This window comes from Elgaria multicarinata, chromosome 1, assembly GCF_023053635.1.
Source record: "Elgaria multicarinata webbii isolate HBS135686 ecotype San Diego chromosome 1, rElgMul1.1.pri, whole genome shotgun sequence".
Lineage (NCBI taxonomy): Eukaryota > Metazoa > Chordata > Lepidosauria > Squamata > Anguidae > Elgaria > Elgaria multicarinata.
The window spans coordinates 184,713,182-184,732,128 of NC_086171.1; the positions used below are offsets into that span (position 1 = coordinate 184,713,182).

At 42.1% G+C, this 18,947-nt stretch overlaps 1 protein-coding gene across 1 annotated transcript; it reads right to left on the reverse strand.

Moving 5' to 3' along the window:
- Positions 1-201: 201 nt before the first annotated feature.
- AAR2 (AAR2 splicing factor) lies at positions 202-15,718 on the reverse strand. The gene is made up of 4 exons (XM_063145410.1): positions 15,629-15,718; positions 13,110-13,903; positions 9,667-9,896; positions 202-947 (listed from the first exon to the last, which is right to left on the reverse strand). Exons 2-4 carry the CDS (start codon positions 13,864-13,866, stop codon positions 780-782), a joined length of 1,155 nt encoding a protein of 384 aa, XP_063001480.1. The 5' UTR covers positions 13,867-13,903; positions 15,629-15,718; the 3' UTR covers positions 202-779.
- Between the last annotated feature and the right edge of the window lie 3,229 nt (positions 15,719-18,947).

Below are 18,947 nucleotides of genomic sequence, written 5' to 3' on the forward strand. Positions count from 1 at the left end.
TTTCTGTTGCTCTGGAAAAGGGCAGGGAAACCATCTGTTCAGGTAGAGAAATGTGGGATGTGAGGGTAAAAGTGATGGAAGGCAAGAATTCTAGCACATTGAGTCTGCCATCGTAAAGCTCTGTCAGGAAAGTCCACAATAAAAGCAAAACCTTGAAGATTTACAATGAGTAACAAGCTTGAGTTGTGTGGGCTAACTCCATTTGCAAATGTTTATGAGTTCTTTTTATTCAGCATTGTTCAGCTCAAGCATATGCTAGAAGATGATGTACAGCTTTCCATTCAAACTTACCACCTTCCCACATATAAAGTGTGGAACTGAAGAATAACCAAATTAAAGTAGAAAAAACTATGGTCTCAAATTAGGTTCTACAACAAACAGAAAGGTGTCCATCATGAGTCACACAGTTCAAACCTATGCATGTTTTATAAAGTATTAAGCCCCACTGTGCTCAATGGGACTTGCTTCCAGGTAAATGTATATGAGATTGCAGTGACAAAAGAACTAAGTCAAAACAAGCCTAAATAAAAACATGGCTCAATCTGCTGTACAATCCAGATGTATAATCTAATCCTCATTTTCCAGAATGTCTATATTTATTTCCATCAGGAGCAACATTTGCTTTCTTCCTGGATTTTTCAGTTCCACATCCATGAAGGAAGCATGAACCAGAACTGTAGAATACGAAGTATGCATTGAATGGCTGACTGCAGAACCAAAGAAGGTACAAGAATACAAAAGTTGGCTTTAAAAACAAACAGAAAAGGGGAGATTCTCGTTCAGTCCACAAGCGCCCCTTCTGGCAGCTCTACTACTACTGGAGCACAGTCATCTGGCTCAGCCTCAAAGTCCCACTTGAATTTCTTGGTTAGATGGGCTTTAAATCGCTCTGCCTTCTTCTTCAGAGTCCTGTCAACACCTGGGCTGCAGGTATATGAGAAGAACACCTAGAAAAACACATAGTAGTTAATAGAACAGTATAGACTGATGGCATGATGTCTCCTGTAGAAGTCACTGTTAGTGGTTCAACCAACCAACATTAAAACTCATGATGAAGTTAAACCTATATTAGTGATCCCTACTTAAAGATCCATCTTTATCCCAAGAGAATCCTAATGTTAAGATAATCAAAGCACATAAGATCTACCACAAATTCATTTACAGCTTTAGCAACTCTTTGGTTTCAGGAGAACAGGCAACTTCCTAACCAAGTAAAGGTGCCTAAGCCTTCCATTTCATAACTTCACACCAGCAAAACCTTATACTAGACAAGCATAACTAAATTAAATAAATTGAATTATTGCTGTCTCTTCTTTTTCAGCGTTTTAAAGCAGGGAGAATGTTGGATGGGGGAGAACAGGTAGGAACATAGGCAGACAAAATATGCTAACAAAGGAGAAAATGCCAAGGGTTCAAATCCCACCCTAATACACTCCCCAAAGGCACTTAATACATTACTAAGTAATCCTGATACTGTCCATACAAACTTATCCACAATGAGGTTGAAAGTTTTTGGAGTCCTGATTCAAGAAGAAACTGAGCCAAGCCATATCCAATTAGTCTTAACAATCTGTTTTAGATGCAGAAGAAACAGAGTTTAGAGGCGTTGTGCAGGAACTAAAACCTCACATCATGTCCTTTTTAACAACGCCCCTTAATGCTTGAACAAGTTAATCTGAAATAACAGAGCTGTCATACAATTAAAGAAATCATTGTCAATTTATTATTGATTAAACCTCCATATGAATAAAATAGCAGAACACTATTTTTAGATGATGCACACATGTAGCCTTGTAAATAAGATCAGAAGTTCCTGGAGGAGAAGGCTATCAAAGGCTATTAGCCCTGATGGCTATATGCTACCTTCAGTATCTGAGTCAGTAAGCCTATGTGCACCAGTTGCTGGGGAGCATGGATGAGAAGGTGCTGTTGCACCATGTCCTGCTCTGTTGGTCTCTGGTTGACGGCTGGTTGGCCACTGTGTGAACGGAGTGCTGGACTAGATGGACCCTTGGTCTGATCCAGCAGGGCTCTTCTTATGTTCTTCCTAGACTGCCATTTTTAATAGCCTGCTAAGAGGCAAGCAGCTTGTGTATTCATACTTCCTCTCTGCCGTGGCCAGCATGGAAACACAGGCTACTAGCTCATAGCAGGGCAGAAGAAAAAAATTCCCCCTGCCTTCTGCCAAGCAGGCTGGTGGAGCAGGGATGGAGTGGCTCATTCCTCCTCTGTATTTCTGTGCTAGCCTTGGAGGAAGTGACTTCCCTTCCTCCATGGTCAGCATGGAAACCAAGCAAGCTGGAGGAGCAATGGAGTGGTCCATCCCGTCTCTATCAGCCTGCTCATTCACCTGCATGGAATTCCTTGTCATGAAATTCCTTGGCACTAGTGAGCAGGTAGACCGTTAAATACCAGGCTGCACACTTATGTCACAGCAGGTCCAATGTTAGAAGAAGCATTCCCTTGTGAAAGAGATGAGGAGGAGGAATGCCATCCACTATTTTTGTAAGCACTTTAATTAAATAAAACAGGTAACCTTTTAAAAAAGATCAGCTACCTGTTTAATTAGAGGTGTTCTAGAAAATATCAAAAGGTTCCTTATCAATATGACTGATTATATTAATTACTTGATCCTTAGAATCAACCCTTAAAGGAACTTTTCCTTGTCTTACATTACCACACAATGGATTTTTCTTTTGGCATTTTTGAACCATCACATATGTGCTTGATTAAACAAGAATTTTGATCACCAAGTTAATCTCTTTTGCTACTGTGCTAAATTTGTTACACATAATTCATTTCCAAGGCAACAGACTGATGGCCAAAAGCCAAGACATTTTCATTGCAGATTCAAGTAAAGGAGGGAATGTGTAAGAGATGAAGAAAGCTTATAGTTCAAAAAAGGACCTACACACAACACAGGAAAACACTGAAAATTAACAGTGTGATACATTGTTTGTATTTATGTGATGATCATTTTTCCCTTGTTTATCATAGTGCGAAGTGAATGTTCCTACTAAAATCTTTATTTTATGAAGTAATCCTAGGATTAGAAAATGGAAAGCCATAATTTTGCTTCATTCCTTTCACCAGCACCGTAAAATACATATGAGGTTGACGTGGGCTAGAGAAAAGCTGCGAGCTTTAAAAAATTTTTAAACAAGGTGCTCTTAGGATACTAATAAATTAAGCAACTATCTTTCTCCCTGGTAAGGGGGGGGGGGCTAATAGTTTTCTGCAAGTGAAAAAGCTGGCATCTGCTGTAGGATCTGAGCACTAATGCACAACATGGATAATCTTGCTTTTTCCTTTTCTTTTTGCCATAAAAAGATACAAAGCAGCAATGATGCAGAAACGTAACAAAACGTTTTGTCACAATTTTAAAATCAGGTTTCTAGCCCTTGTGGCTATGGAGGTATGTTTAAGAATATGCAGACAATGGCCCTTTCTACACCTAAGGATAATCCCAGGCAAATGGAGCGATTGTCCCTGCCTGCTCCTGGGATCCCGTGTGTCATTTGGATGCAGAGGGATGATCCTGGGATGATCCCAGGGAAAAAGGCAGGTGTAGAAACGGCCAATGTCTGTGAAAAGACTTCAGTGTTCAATGAGTGCAGCTTCTGTGCCGTGTTTGATATGCTCCTCGTTCACAGATCCAAAAGGTTCTGTCTTACCTGTAGAACCTTACCATGCATGATTTACCTATCCTTTCCTCTGCTGCCATCCGACAATCTGTAAGCCCTCACATAAGCCACAAATCTCTATTTCCAATAATCTTTATCTCTTAGCTTTATTTCTTTAAAATAAAACCCCACCAATCCATGTTCATGTATTTATAATTTATTAACATGGTATAAAGTTTATATAATTTAGTCTCAAGTGAAGTAACAACATTACCAACAGCATAAGCTTCTTTGGCTAAAATTTCAAATTTCATGGCACAGAGTACTTCCAGCTGAGACGAAAGCATCATTATCAATAAGAATACTTCAGCCAAAGCTTAGCTAAATATTTTGTGCTTATTGCAAGAGATACAAGAATATCTAGTTCCCACTCATAACAAGGACTCAAAAGTGCCAACAACAGTAAAACACCTTTGGCTAGCAAGGTGAGAAGACATATTCAGTAGTACTTTCATTTTTACTCTGCCACTTTACCAAATGCTATCACACTTTTGACACACTGACATCCAGGGAGCTCTATGCTTGGGCCAGCCATAAAGTGATAAAAGAGAAATGGAGCATGTATGTCACAAAAATGAAGAGCTAGGAAATGGTTCGGTAGGAATTCAATTTCAGAAGAACTTGTTCTTAACATTTATAAATGTAACACCTCCCAACCTCCAGTGAGCACTAAATGCCTGAGATAAAGGAGAAAGTGCATATTCCCATATTACGTTTTAAGCCATGGGAGTGCTTCATAAGTAATTCCCATAAGAATATAAGAGCCACATTGGATCAGAACAAGTGTCCATCTAGTCCAGCATTCTGTTCACACAGTGGCCAACCAGCTGCCTGTTGGAAGTCCACAAGTAGGACATGAACGTAATAGCACTGTCACGTTTAACATCATAGCTCAGTAGCATTTATATACATCTCCTCATAAGGAGTAGGAAGTCAATTAAAACCTCACTGGTTCTGTGGGAACAATGTGTATACAAAGAAGTACATGAGCAGTTTGAATTGCCTTGCTTGTGAACAGACATATATAAATGCAATGCTGTTAATGTACAGTCGTGTGAAAAAGAAAGTACACCCTCTTGGAATTGTATGATTTTACATATCAGGACATAATAACAATCATCTGTTCCTTAGCAGGTCTAAAAATTAGGTAAATACAACCTCAGATGAACAACACATGACATATTTACACCATGTCATGATTTATTTAACAGAAATAAAGCCAAAATGGAGAAGTCATGTGTGAAAAAGTAAGTACACCCTTACTGTTTCTATAGGAATTAAGATGCTAAGTAGCAGACAGGTGCTGCTAATCAAATGCCCGTGATTAATTGATCATCTGCAAGTATGACCACCTCTATAAAAGCCAAAGTTTTTTCAGTTTGCTGGTCTGGAGCATCCAGGTGTGTGTTAACACAATTCCAAGGAGGAAAGACATCAGCAATGATCTTAGAGAAGCAATTGCTGCTGCCCATCAATCTGGGAAGGGTTATAAGGCCATTTCCAAACAATTTAAAGTCAATCATTCTACAGTGAGAAAGATGATTCAAAAGTGGAAAACATTCAAGGCTGTTGCCAATCTTCCCAGGAGAGGGTGTCCCAGCAAAATCACCCCAAGGTCAGACCGTGCAATGCTCAGAGAAATTGCAAAAAACCCAAGAGTTACATCTCAGACTCTACAGGCCTCAGTGAGCATGTTAAAGGTTAAAGTTCATGACAGTACAATTAGAAAAAGACTGAACAAGTATGGTTTGTTTGGAAGGGTTGCCAGGAGAAAGCCTCTTCTCTCTAAAAAGAATGTGGCAGCACGGCTTAGGGTTGCAAAGTTGCATCTGAACAAACCACAAGACTTCTGGAACAATGTCCTTTGGACAGACGAGACCAAAGTGGAGATGTTTGGCCATAATGCACAGCGCCACGTTTGGCAAAAACCAAACACAGTATATCAGCACAAACACCCCATACCAACTGTCAAGCACGGTGGTGGAGGGATGATGATTTGGGCTTGTTTTGCAGCCACAGGACCTGGGAACCTTGCAGTCATTGAGTCGACCATGAACTCCTCTGTATACCAAAGTATTCTAGAGTCAAATGTGAGGCCATCTGTCCGACAGCTAAAGCTTGGCCGAAATTGGGTCATGCAACAGGACAAGGATCCCAAGCACACCAGCAAATCTACAACACAATGGCTGAAAAAGAAAAGAATCAAGGTGCTGCAATGGCCCAGTCAAAGTCCAGACCTCAACCCGATTGAAATGCTGTGGCGGGACCTTAAAAGAGCTGTGCATAAACAAATGCCCTCAAACCTCAATGAACTGAAGCAACGTTGTAAAGAAGAGTGGGCCAAAATTCCTCCACAACGATGTGAGAGACTGATAGAGTCATACAGAAAATGATTACTTCAAGTTATTGCTGCTAAAGGTGGTTCTACAAGCTATTGAATCATAAGGGGGACGTACTTTTTCACACATGGCTTCTCCATTTTGGCTTTATTTCTGTTAAATAAATCATGACACGGTGTAATATGTCATGTGTTGTTGTTCATCTGAGGTTGTATTTACCTAATTTTTAGACCTGCTAAGGAACAGATGATTGTTATTATGTCCTGATATGTAAAATCATACAGTTCCAAGAGGGCGTACTTTCCTTTTCACACGACTGTATGTACCCTGCTCTTTCTCCAATGAGCTCACAGCAGTGTAGTTATCCTATTTTATTGATATAGCAGCCCTACAAGGTAGGTAGAGAAATGGGGAATGGGAATGGTCACCCACTGAGCTTCACGGCTGAGTGGAACTAAATCTCAGTGGTCTAAGTCAGGCACTCTGCCCAATACACCACACTATTTGAAACACAGCAATATTTTGTTGGGAGCATTCATCTGGTATAGGGCAACAAGGGAGAGGACCTTCTCAGTGGTCCCCCCCCCCAGATTTTTCTCTTTTCCCAGTCATTTAACAGCATATGTTGAATTTTAATTGACTACAGATCTATCTTTAGGTCTGGCTGAGAGTTCAAAGTTCTCTTTAAATGGATATTGTCTTTGTATGTTGTCTGTTTTATGTTTTTAAATTTTGTATATCGATTGTTAACATTTAATGTTTGAATCTTTTGTAAACTGCCCAGAGAGCTTTGGCTATGGAGCGGTATAGAAATGTAATAAATAAATAATAATATAAAGTGACAGCACAAGGAATGGCTGAGGTATTAAAAAAGGTCTTCTGCAGGGAAAATTTCTTGGAAGTTCTTTAACCAAGCCTCTATAAGGAAACAATAGACGGCTGACATTTTCTTAGTTCTTACAGATAAACAGACACACACTTCGTGACAGAGCAATGCTACGGTCCCTGGCAGAGCATGCCAAGGACTACAGGCTATGGCAGATCCTCCCTCCTGAGGCTGGAGGTACCGCTACTACCCCAGGAAGAAGAATCTGAGATTGGACCATTCCCTCCCCTCTGTCTGCCACTGTGGAAAGCACTACATTGGGTGCTCTTCCAAGGTCGCAATGGCAGCCTTGAAAGAGCTCGGGGAGAGAGACAGTGGGCGGAAAAAGGAGAAGCCAGGATTTGCAGGATCCTAAAGCTGCCTTGGGTGTCATTTTTCTTGGAAGAAAGGTGGGATACAAATCAAATCAATAAATAAAGTATCTCTGTTGCTCATTCTGCCTACAGAAAAGTAGGTCAGCTAGATGCGCCAAGAGAAAAGAAAATGAGGAACTGAAGGTGTTTTGGTCTTCATCCACCTCCTGCCCTGCCTGATTCCTATCAAGAGGAAATCCCTTAGGAGTGTTGTCACCTGCCACCTGCTGTCAACAACATCAACACTACTTGTTTCTAACAGTTATAAAGCAGCTAAAGAATGTCTCCTCCAGCTGTCTGGTTAAAAAAAAAGTACTGCTTTGTTCAGCCTTGAAGCTGTAATGAAGCAATCTATAATTATTATAAAGCCTGATTGAATTTCAATTTGTTGACAAGATTGTTGGAGCAATGTCCAGAATGAAACACAAAGAATAGCTAAATACTATGGCCAAGATCCAAAAGGCAATTTTTAATCTTTCAGCACACATTGGGGCTTTAAGCTCCCTTTCTTACGACAGCCCTACCTCAAAAGCTGACCCAGAATGTTTGTGGACTCTCTGCAGCAGCACTGATTGAGACATGATGAGATGCAAATGGATGAATCAGTTGGCAACTTCTTTGAACATATATGGAAAGGTGTCACAAATGCACCCCATGATACTGGGCAGTTATTTTAAAATTGCATGCTTTCAAATATTATTCCAAGGTTGCTTTTTAAGAATAAAGGCAGTATTCATTCACCATCCAAGAATTTGTTCCATCTTAGTTCATTTTATTGCTGCTCTGAGCAGCTATTTTATAAGCATGACTATAAGGAGTCTGTCAGAAAAAAGCCAGGAAAGGCCAAGGCAGAATTGTTCAAGCAAAGAGTAGACAGGTATCTGAAAGGGATACCTTAGACATGGGATTTTATGTAATTATCAAGGTTAGATCCTGCCTTACCATTAGCATATTCAAGGCAGCTGCCAACATCATAATTCAAAAGCAAATGCAACAAATCAATATGGGAATGTGCAGTGAATGTATATGGAAACATTGTTGAATTGGAAATGGTACATTCCTCTGCTGCTGGATTCATTGTGAACTTCTTACTACTGCCCTGGTACAGCAACAGTGATGGATAAATATTGAGATCATCTAATGAGCTACAATTCAGTTCTACAAAAGAATAAAAAAAGAGATGTGCGTGCGTCGATGTTTCAATGAATACTTTCAATAAGACCTGCCATCACCTTTTCAAAGTTGTGGAATAAAAACCTATTTGCAAATATTCATGTTCTGTTTTGGTAGTATGGAAATATTCTGCACTATGATCTTCTCACTCTAATTACTGGTGCATAACTCCACTGTTGAATTTAGTAGAGAAATCCTATAAATGGGAAGTCCAGAGATTCTGTTCCTCCTCAAAAGCACTTTAACTTGTATCTATATTGCGCTCTCAAAACGGTATAGAATAAATGCATAGCTACCAAGATGTCCTACGGCCACAGATTGTAATCCCAAATACAGAAGTATATCTAAGTTCTTCAGCAGGGCATGAGGGTACTAAATAAGGCATACAAGCCACCTACAGTGCTTCTGAATGAGTTACTGCTTAGAATAAAGCTATCTGGGTGCCCTTTAATAAGGACTTTCCTGCTTCAAAGAGCAAGCCTCAATAGGTCAACTCTAGATGCAATTGCAATTCCAGTGCTAGGGCTGAAAGGGGCAACCCCATACTGCATCTCCCCTCGCCCAACCCCCTCATGTTTATTTAAGGAAATGTGCAGTGTTATTATGTTATGCATTTCCCAGCCCCCTTGCCACCAAACAATCAATAATGTGGAGCTAAGGAAGATAAAAATGCACCGACAATGTCATATCATGCATTCCATTAACAAAAAAGGGATAATGTTGGGAAAAATCACTGTTTTATCTAGTTCTGTCTCAAGACCAATCCTAAATTTTATTTCAATTGAGAGACATTTTTGGGTTTTTCTTTTTATTTTATTTTTTTATTTTATTTACCATTCTGGAAAAAATAATCCATTACGATGTTGCAAGAGTCACCACTTAATCTGACATTGCATTGTGCACATCCATACAATGAGCAAAATCCAATGGCAATTTTGCACTTCCAAAATGAGCGGAAAAGCTCGTTTCTGGAAGGAGGCAATTTGGTGGAGCTTGGATGAGGGAGTTCCGCTGACCTGCTTCCTTCCAGAAACAACGTTACTTCTCAATTTGGGGCTTCCCCTAAGAAGTGCTAAATCTCCCTCTCACTTTCACAACAGAATTAGAGGGAGCCACTGCTTGTGGAGTGGAAAGGAATCGGCCTAAGTGTCCCACTGGATTCTGCCCAGAACTCGGGAACATTCGTCACACTGTTGCTCCCCAACCTACAATACCAAAAGCAGCTCCCTTACCTGTAAGGTGTTGGTTAAAAAGTTGTCTTGGGAGACTATGTCCACAAAGAAGTCAGCTGGGATTTCACTGAGCTGATGGTATAGGACAGAAATGAGGTTGCCGAACAAGGCTTGATGCTTCACTATGGCATCCTCTGACCTGCATAGGAGATTCAGGAGTTTTTTCCAGTGCTCAAATGCATCATATACGTTCCCAATCAGGAAGCAGATGAAGGCAAACTGCAACTCCCCTGGAAAGGTCCCACCAAGAAAATAGAAGAACAAAACAAAACACAAAGATTCAGTTCTGGCGGCATAACTAAAGGGTGAAATGCTTTTATTACTTATTTATTATACACAGGTTTGTAGCACCCTTCAATTAATTCCTAGGGCAATTTACAAAAGGGGGAAAAAACCAAAATGTAAATGATAATAGGTAAAGCCAAAAGCAGCAGCTCAGAATATTCAGACATTCATCAGGATTAAAATTTCATCGTAAAAACTGGAAAATAACAATGGTCATTGCGTAGCACCAAAAAAGACAATAAAGTGGATGTCAGATGAACCTCTCTGGGGAGTGTGTCCCATAACTGGGATACCACCAGCAAAAAGGCTCTCACTTCAGATGGTAGTAGCACCTGCAAGAGGCCCTCTACAAAAGATCTTAAAAGTACAGGAGACAGATGGAGACAGATGAGCTTTCAAGCAACCTGGTCCTAAGCTGTGAGGGACTTTAAAGGTCAAAACCAGAACGTTGAAGGCAGTTCCACATACAGCGTATTATGGTATTATAACCTGTTGTTACCAGAGCATGGATAACTGAGGCCAGGCTAGCTCTGTCCAAGTTGGTTCACAGCTGATATACCAGGCTAAGCTCCATGCCACAGAAGCAATTTGTGCTCTGAGTGACAAAAATGGATTAAGGAGCATCTGCAAACTACACATCTGTTCCTTCTGGGGACACTCATTTGAGGGTGATGCATAGTTTTGTCTATATGAAGAAGTCATTCCATGCATGGACCCATTCTCTTCCCTTTCTTCTTTCAAAACATCAGAGACAAAGACAAAGCTGTTCCTACTTTATGCTTGAGAGACCCTATCTAAGAGGGTCAAATAATCACAGCCTTGCCAACTGATTTTCAGAGTGTGACAGCTATTGCTGCTTTGGCTGCACAAAATAAGACTTACAAAACAAGCATGACAATTTTTTTTATTCATCTAACCTCTGCTGTGTAGTATGTAAGTGGCCAATCTGTGGTACATGCACAGAAGCGCCACATGCAACAGCTTTGGCCAGCAAGATGAGAAGACACATCGCGCAAAGCAGCCATTTTTGTTCTGTCCCTTTGGCAACTACAAGCCTGCTTCTAACATGTCCGCTGGCATCCATGGGACTCTGTATTTGGGCCAGGCATATGTGGTAAGAGGCAAATGGAACATGTCTTTTTCTAGAAAAGGTTCACTTGAGATTCATTTAGTGAGAAAGCTGTCTGTGGCACAGCTGCCATACCTCACTACAGAAAAAATAAGGCCTGTGCAACACAGCCCAACAGCTATATATGGTGGTCTATCAGGGCATTCACAAACCTATTTCAGTTGCATGCCAAGGATTACAACAACAAAAAAGAGATATCAAGAACTCTGCAGGTAACTATCCATGGCTGGTGGACTGGGTGTGGCAGGCCTTGGAGGGGCACAGTCTGTGCAGTTTATGGATTTGACATGTGACACACTTGGCCAAGAGATTGGCCATCATTGGGTATGGGAGATTTTGAGTTGAATGTTATCTGCTCTTCATAAAGTAAAGATGATGCCGGATTAAGGTTTCTGTGCATACTTATACACCTTTTAAAAGTAATTTGTATTATTGGCTTAGATTGCGAGGGAGACTGGAGCATGCGAGGGAGCAGGCAAGCACCATCGGGGCCTGCTTCAGTTGGACCCCCCCCCCCAAACAGGGCTAACTGACATCTTCACCCTGTGGGGAAGAAGATGTGAGGGAGACTGGAGCAGGCAAGCACCATCGGGGCCTGCTTCAGTTGGACACCCCCCCCCCCCACAGGGCTAACATATTCACCTTGTGGGGAAGAAGGAGCTGTTGGTTTGCCCCTCCATTGGGAGATGAGAGGACGGAGCAGGGCCTTCCCACCAGCCTAACCAGTCTCCTTAATTTCTTTTTATTTTCTCCCTCTTCCCTCCCCATCCACTTTTCCTTGTGTGTCACGTCTTTTTTTAGAATGTAAGCCTGAGGGTAGGGACTGTCTTCTTTATTGATACATTGTAAGCCGCTCCGAGAGCCTTTTGGCTGAGGTGCGGGATAAAAATACTCTAAATAAAATAAATAAATAAAATAAATAGATTTCTTACTTGATTGGGTTACAGCATTTAAAGGAAACAAAAACAGAATAAACCATATGAACAGAGGGCCACAAATATTGGATGGGTTTATTTGCAAGCATCTATTTGTGTCCAAAAGGCCCTCTGGCATGTGCAGAGTGCTTGAGGGAGAGGAAAAGAGTTCTCACACTTCTGCTGGGGTATCAAGAAACACTGGGAGTGATGTCTTCTTTTCCTTACCTTTGAGAGCTGCACACCATCCTTCTCACCAAAGAGCCAGCATATAATGCAGATAAATCGACAAAGAAGAAATAGCTTAACCTGAGAACATGTGAAAACCTTAATGATTTGTGAAGCTGATTAAATGGTTTTTAAGCTTAGTGCCAAATGTTCTTCATTTGTGAAAATTAACAGAAATAAAAGGATTTTATAGTCATTACTAATATCTCAAGGTTTAATTCCAAGGAGGCACCCCAGCTTGCCTTCATAGTTCTCACCCCATGACACTCGTAGCATATTATTCAAGAGCATGTTCTCTAGAGTAGGCATTAGTGTATACCCACAACTTTTCCTTGTTTCCAAGGGTGAGAGCAGATAATTAAGGTACTGCTACTGAGAAACACCAGCAGATTCTCTCTAATAAGTCATTAAATAATGCATGTAACATTGTTTAACTCTATAAGAGCAGTGCCAAAGCTTTACCACAAGGGGTCACCAATACCACACATGAGAAGCTTTTGGCTTCCTAAATTCACTTGCCATCTTTGTTATTTAAACATGGTTGCCTAATAAGCACTGGGAGGGGGAGAGGATTCCTGCTTTGGGATATCTAATCATGAGCTGCATGATCCTATGGACTGGCTTGAGCACAATACTATGCCTGGGAAGAAAGCTACAACTGTCCTACTTGCCAAGGTACCTGCATCCCCTTCCAAAGTACAAAAATGGCCAGTACAGATTGCACTTGATCAGAGGACAGACAAAAGCACTGCAACTCCTCCAAGTGGCTCTAGGATTTGCATATCAATCCAAAACAGATGTATGCATTACAGTTCAGGCATCATGTTTTCATTTAGTCAAGAAAGTGATGCCTGAGTAACAACTTCTGTGAAGGCAGGTTTACTCACCAAGCACATCCTGAGAATTGCTGGCATACTGTTTATTGATAACAGTCTCTAGGGCGTAGCTAAGGTCCATACTGTGCCTGGTAACTTCCTCGGGTGTAGCACCTTCAGGGTACATTTGCTTAGGTATTTCTGTGAATCTGATCTCAGTACCAGCTTTCAGCTGCATTTTAGGCAGCCGGGCGAGACCTTCTGCATAGCTTTTGCACTCAGTGTCATACCGGGGCAAGTTCTGTTCAATTCGATCTTTAGTATACTTCCCAGCCAAAACAGGCAGTACCTCTGAAAAGGCACATATCTGTCCGCTTTCTGGCTGCAGCTTTTGCATCACAAATTCATTAATGAAGTTAGTGAGGGAGATCCATTTTTTAAGCGTGTCATATGGGTAAGGACCCAAATATTGGTCCATCTCTTGGAGGTTGGCCCTCATTGCTTCAGTCTCATTCTCAGATGCTGGAGTGAGATCCACTTCTTCTTTAACTTGGTCCCAGTGCAGCACTCGCAGATCACGGTGTTGCAAGTTCAAGAAGAATCCAGTGCGAGGACCACTTTCTTTCCTATTATTCTTATCAACAGAGCTGTAGTGAAGGAAGTGAATACCTGGGGGTATCATCTTAACTCCACGGAACTTGGGGCCCACCTGCCAACTGTTGTAGTCAATACCAAACTCTGTTCCTTCTGGCACATTCAAAATAATAACTGTGGCACCCTCAAAAAAGAGCCGCTTGGCCAGGTCTTGATCCATTTGCATTTCTGCCATCTCCGCTGTTGCCTTGGTCACACCACTCCACTACAATCTAGCAGGGGCAAACAAATTATAATTAAATACACTGTTCCAGCATGATACATGATATTTATTTTTTATTTAATATTACATTTACTGTATATCCTGCCTTTTTCCTCTTGCAAGGAGTACAGAGTAGTATACATTGTCCTCCTCTCCAGTTTATCTTCACAAAAACTCTGTGAGATAGGTGAGGCTGAGAAACAGTGACTAGTCCAAAGCCACCCAGTGCACTTCATGGCAGAGTGGGGACCAGAATCCAGAACTCTTGAGTCTCAGTCCAACACTCTAATCACTACACCACACTGATATGAGCATTGTTACAGTGTAAGACAGTGGATGGGCAACTTATTTTGGCCTACAACTCCCATCATCCTTCATGACTGGCTGTGCTGACTAGGGCTGATGGAAGTTGCAGCCCAAAACATCTGGATGGCCATGAACTGCCCATCCCTGGTGTAAAGGGTAGCTGACCGTCCCTATAACACAATTCTCAAGCCGCCCATAAGGTGAGAAATATATGCCTATAAGGTGAGAAAAATGTAGAAGCCTGTACATTATGTACATAAAACTGGCAAAGGCAGGCTTCTACATTTTTCCTTGTCACAACCAGCAAGCCATCACTGCTGCCTGGTAAGCCCCACCTTTCTTCCCTGACTGGGAGATACAGAGGTAAGCGGGGATCATCCTAGTAATCGTTGGGCAATCCTTGCCCTATGTCCAGTTCCAAGGATGGGAGTGGTTTGGCAGGTACCTCATCATGGCAATCAGAGCATTTTGGCAGCACAGGGTCAAAACCAGCAATTGCTGCTTTTCTGGTCTGGAGCATGAAAAGATGGAAGGCTTCACTGGCCCATTTGGCCAGTGTGCCCAGAGTACATCGGCCCGAGACACAACCGAGCGAAAGAGAGACTGAGGGAGATGGTGCTTCCTTGGCCCCCGCTTGGACGTAGCACCCAGAGTAAAATGACTGAGCAAACCACCAGGGGCAATTTACCAGTTTGGGATTTGGTAACTAAGGCCAAAAGCTTTTTTTTTAGTCTCCTGCAACCAGGTTCTAGGGTGTTCAGAGTTTTAGAATATTTGCCTGGGTGCTTCCATGACAGAGAGGGCAGCTTCTTAAAACTGATAATATGGAATGTCCCTTCCGAACAGATTTCCCCACACAATTTTTCCGTGAGATCAGAAGTACCTATAAACAAACAATAGCCCTACAACTTCTACTAGTACGAAACATTTATATATAGAGCGTCCACATGCTGGGCACTGAACACAACAGAGATATATGACAGGAATACTGAACAGCATGGGAGAAAAGGCACAGAGATAGAAAGAAACATCATTTTAAATGCATGTCTAACAGCATCGTCTTTTTTCTTTTCCGTTTTTATTCTAGAGTAGGAGCAATGCCCCCAATTCGCATCTTAAACGCCCTCCTACCTCCCACTCCAAGGTCCAGATCCGGATGGGGGAGGGGTCTTGCACCTACTCTAGAGTAAGAAAAGAAAAGAGAAAAGAAGACGACGTAGCTGCTAGACAGAGATTTAAAGTAATATCTCTTTGGGCCCTAGGAAGTTTCAGCCGCGTCCAGACGGGTGGGGAGCGGGGGGCAGGTAGAGACGCACAACAAGGGGTCACGGACAGAAAGGTATGGATCAGGAGCTGCCCAACGCGGCACAGATCCCACCTAAGAGAGCTACGGACGACCCGCGAGAAAGCCCAAAGCCAAGGAACCCACCCAGGCAGGCAGAAAGAGCGCCGAAGCCCACTCGCATCTCTCGCCTCACGCAGCCAGAACAGTCTTCTCAGCAACTTCCGTCAAGAAGAGGACGACGGAGTTAGACAAGGCAACTTCCGGTCCCGTTAGGAAAGCGACCCGAGTTGCTCCCGTCGCACTTCAAGGCGTTCCGTTCTAAGGGCTGGAGGCAGCGTCGGTGGGTGGAAGGAGGTTTCCTTTGGTCGCAGGGCAATTTTGATAGAAAGGAGGCGGTGGCAGGTGCCAGGCGACAGGATTTTTAAAATTATTGTTTTTGAGTTGGTGAGGCTGCAATTTTTATATCCCTTTCCCAGGTATAGCTGTTTTACACCGAAGAATGTATTTACGCCGGCAGAGGAAAACAGAAACCGTGGGCAAAGGAAACGGTTTCTAAGGTTATTCCATAAACATGCCTTCCAGGAGCCCCAACCACCGGGACGGTGTAAAAGCCGGAACGGAACGACCCGGAACGGCCCCTTTATTACAAAAAACAAACAAACCCAACCCTAAACAACAAACCATGCCAAACACTATGGGATGGGTTAGAGACACATGAGAATAATATTTTAGGACAGAAACTCTTGGAAAAAATTATATGATTATTAATCCCTTAATGCCCAGAACACATCAGGACCAGAAAGGAATAGCTCGAAACAGTCACTTCCAAATGAGCCAAATTAACCAATTCTCTGGTTGGACATAACTACATGGGAAGGATGCAATAAGCCACCAAACTTCCACAGTTCCAGGCAATTGCCTGCATTCTTGAAAAACGGCCCAGAACAGCCTCTTCCAAGTGAGCCAAATCGACCAAATTCACACATACTTACATGGGTTGGGTGCAATAAACCTTGCCCACAGAAACTACGTTTGGATACCTGTTCTGGGCAACAATCCATATTCTGGTAAATGGTCTGGAACACCATTTCCAGGTGAGTCAAACCAACCAAACTCACCAGTCACACATGATTATATGGGGGTTAGATAATCAGCTATGAAACCTTCACAAAGCCACATTCTTGTGCCTGTTTCAGGCAACAGTTCCTATTTTATAATATGACCAAGAACAGGAATTTCCAAGCGAGACAAATCAATCAAAATCTCCTGTCACATGTATCTACATGGGATGGATGCAATAAGCCTCAAATATCCAACAGAAACCATGTTCCAGTATCCATTCCTGGCAATAGTCCATATTCTGGAAAATGGCCCAGAAGGGCAACCTCAAAATAAGCAAAATTAACTAAATTCACTTGCCACACATCATTGGATGGGAGTGATGCAATGAACCACAGAACTTTCACAAAAACAATGTTCTGATAACCAGATTAGTGTTGTTGTTTTTTACTTTTGCGGGGGATCGCTTTCATTGTTTAACCTGATGTAACTAACAAACAGGAGGGTTCCTCTAACAATAGAGTAAAGCTCAGATGCTTCACAAGGCAATTCAGGCTCAAAATAACAGACCATCTTTGCTGGTCCCAGACACTCCATTCTCCTTGTGTAGATTTGGGCCTGAAAGGCCTTGGAGAAATATGGGTGCATGGAGGGTAAGTTGTAAGTAAGCATAATTCATGACATTGTACAAAGTCATCACTGATCCCGGGAAACGTCAGTTAAGGCACCAGACTTAGCTTCCCATTTCCGAGATTTGTGGAACTTGAGCGAGCATGAGATAGCTTTAACTCTGGTCTTAAACCAGCAGGCTTTTTTTTTTAAAAAAATCATTGAATATAAATTACACTGGTTTAACAGTAGACAATTTTAATTTGATGTCAAATGTGACTTGGAAGGGCTAAAAGTTAAAGACACATGTCGGTAATGTTTAAGAGATCTTGGGATTGTGGTGGACAGCTCGATGAAAATGTCCACCCAGTGTGCGGCTGCTGTAAAGAAGGCAAAATGCATGTTATGCATTAAAAGAAAAGGAATTGAAAATAAAATGGCCAATAACATACTTTTTGTTGTTGTTTATTCGTTCAGTCGCTTCCAACTCTTTGTGAGTTCATGGACCAGCCCACGCCCTTACATACTGCCTAACATACTGCCCTTATACAAATCTATGATGCGACCACACTTAGAATACTGTGTACAGTTCTGGTCACCACACCTAAAAAGGATATTATAGAGCTGGAAAAATGCAGAAAAGGGCAACTAAAATGATTAAAGGGCTGGAGCATCTCCCCTATGAGGGAAGGTTACATCAGCTAGGATTGTTCAGCTTGGAAAAAAGGAGGGTAAGGGGAGACATGATAGAGGTGTACAAAATTATGCATGGTGTGGAGAATGTGGACAGGGAGAAATTTCTCTTTCAAAATACTAGAACCCAGGGTCATCTCAAGCTGATTGGTGGAAGATCCAGGACAAATAAAAGGAAGTACTTCTTCACACAGTGCATAGTTAAATTATGGAACTCACTACCACGGGATGTAGTGATGGACACCAATTTGGGTGGCTTTAAAAGGGGCTTGGATAAATTTTTGGAGGCGAAGGCTATCAATGGCTACTAGCCCTGACGGTTGTGTGCTATCTCCAGTATTTGAGGCAGTAAGCTTGTGTGCACCTGGGGAACGTGCATGGGAGGGTGCTGTTGCATCATGTCCTGCTTGTTCATCCCTGGCTGATGGCTGGTTGGCCACTGTGTGAACAGAGTGCTGGACTAGATGGACCCTTGGTCTGATCCAGCATGGCACTTCTTTTGTTCTTATGTTCTTAAGGTGGCTTTGATTCTATTATATTATTTTAATATACATTAAATGTGGCTTTTAATTCTAACAATTGAGTTATAGTGTTTGTTTATGGGTTATTGCATCACTCCCATCTAACCATGTGTGACTAGTGAGTTTGGTTGATTTGTCTCATGTGGAAGTTTCCCTCCTGGACCATTTTACGAAGACTGCTGCCTGAATGGTCCGGGGGGGTGGGGGGGATAAAGTCTTTCAGCAGGGCTGATGTAATTGCCCTGATTTCTCTTGCATCTCCCTCAGCTCAACCTGCTGGAATGAATGGAATGCCCTGACAATAACCCCAGGCTTAGTCACAGAAATATGATTGGTTGAAGGGTATCCCAACTGTATTTTTCTTCATCTTTGTGGGATGGACCTGTAAGAGGCAAATGAGCCAGAGAGGTCCAACCTGGACAGGCTGTACCCACCTCAAGGGGAGGAGGATTGTGTGTCCCTCCAATAATTTTCTGAACATTTTCAAGCACTGGAGTGAAGAGAGCAGGTGGCCTGAAGGAAACAAGAGTGTGTAGGATAGCCATCTGTCTGGCTTCTGCTGCTCCCATTTGTCCCTCTCT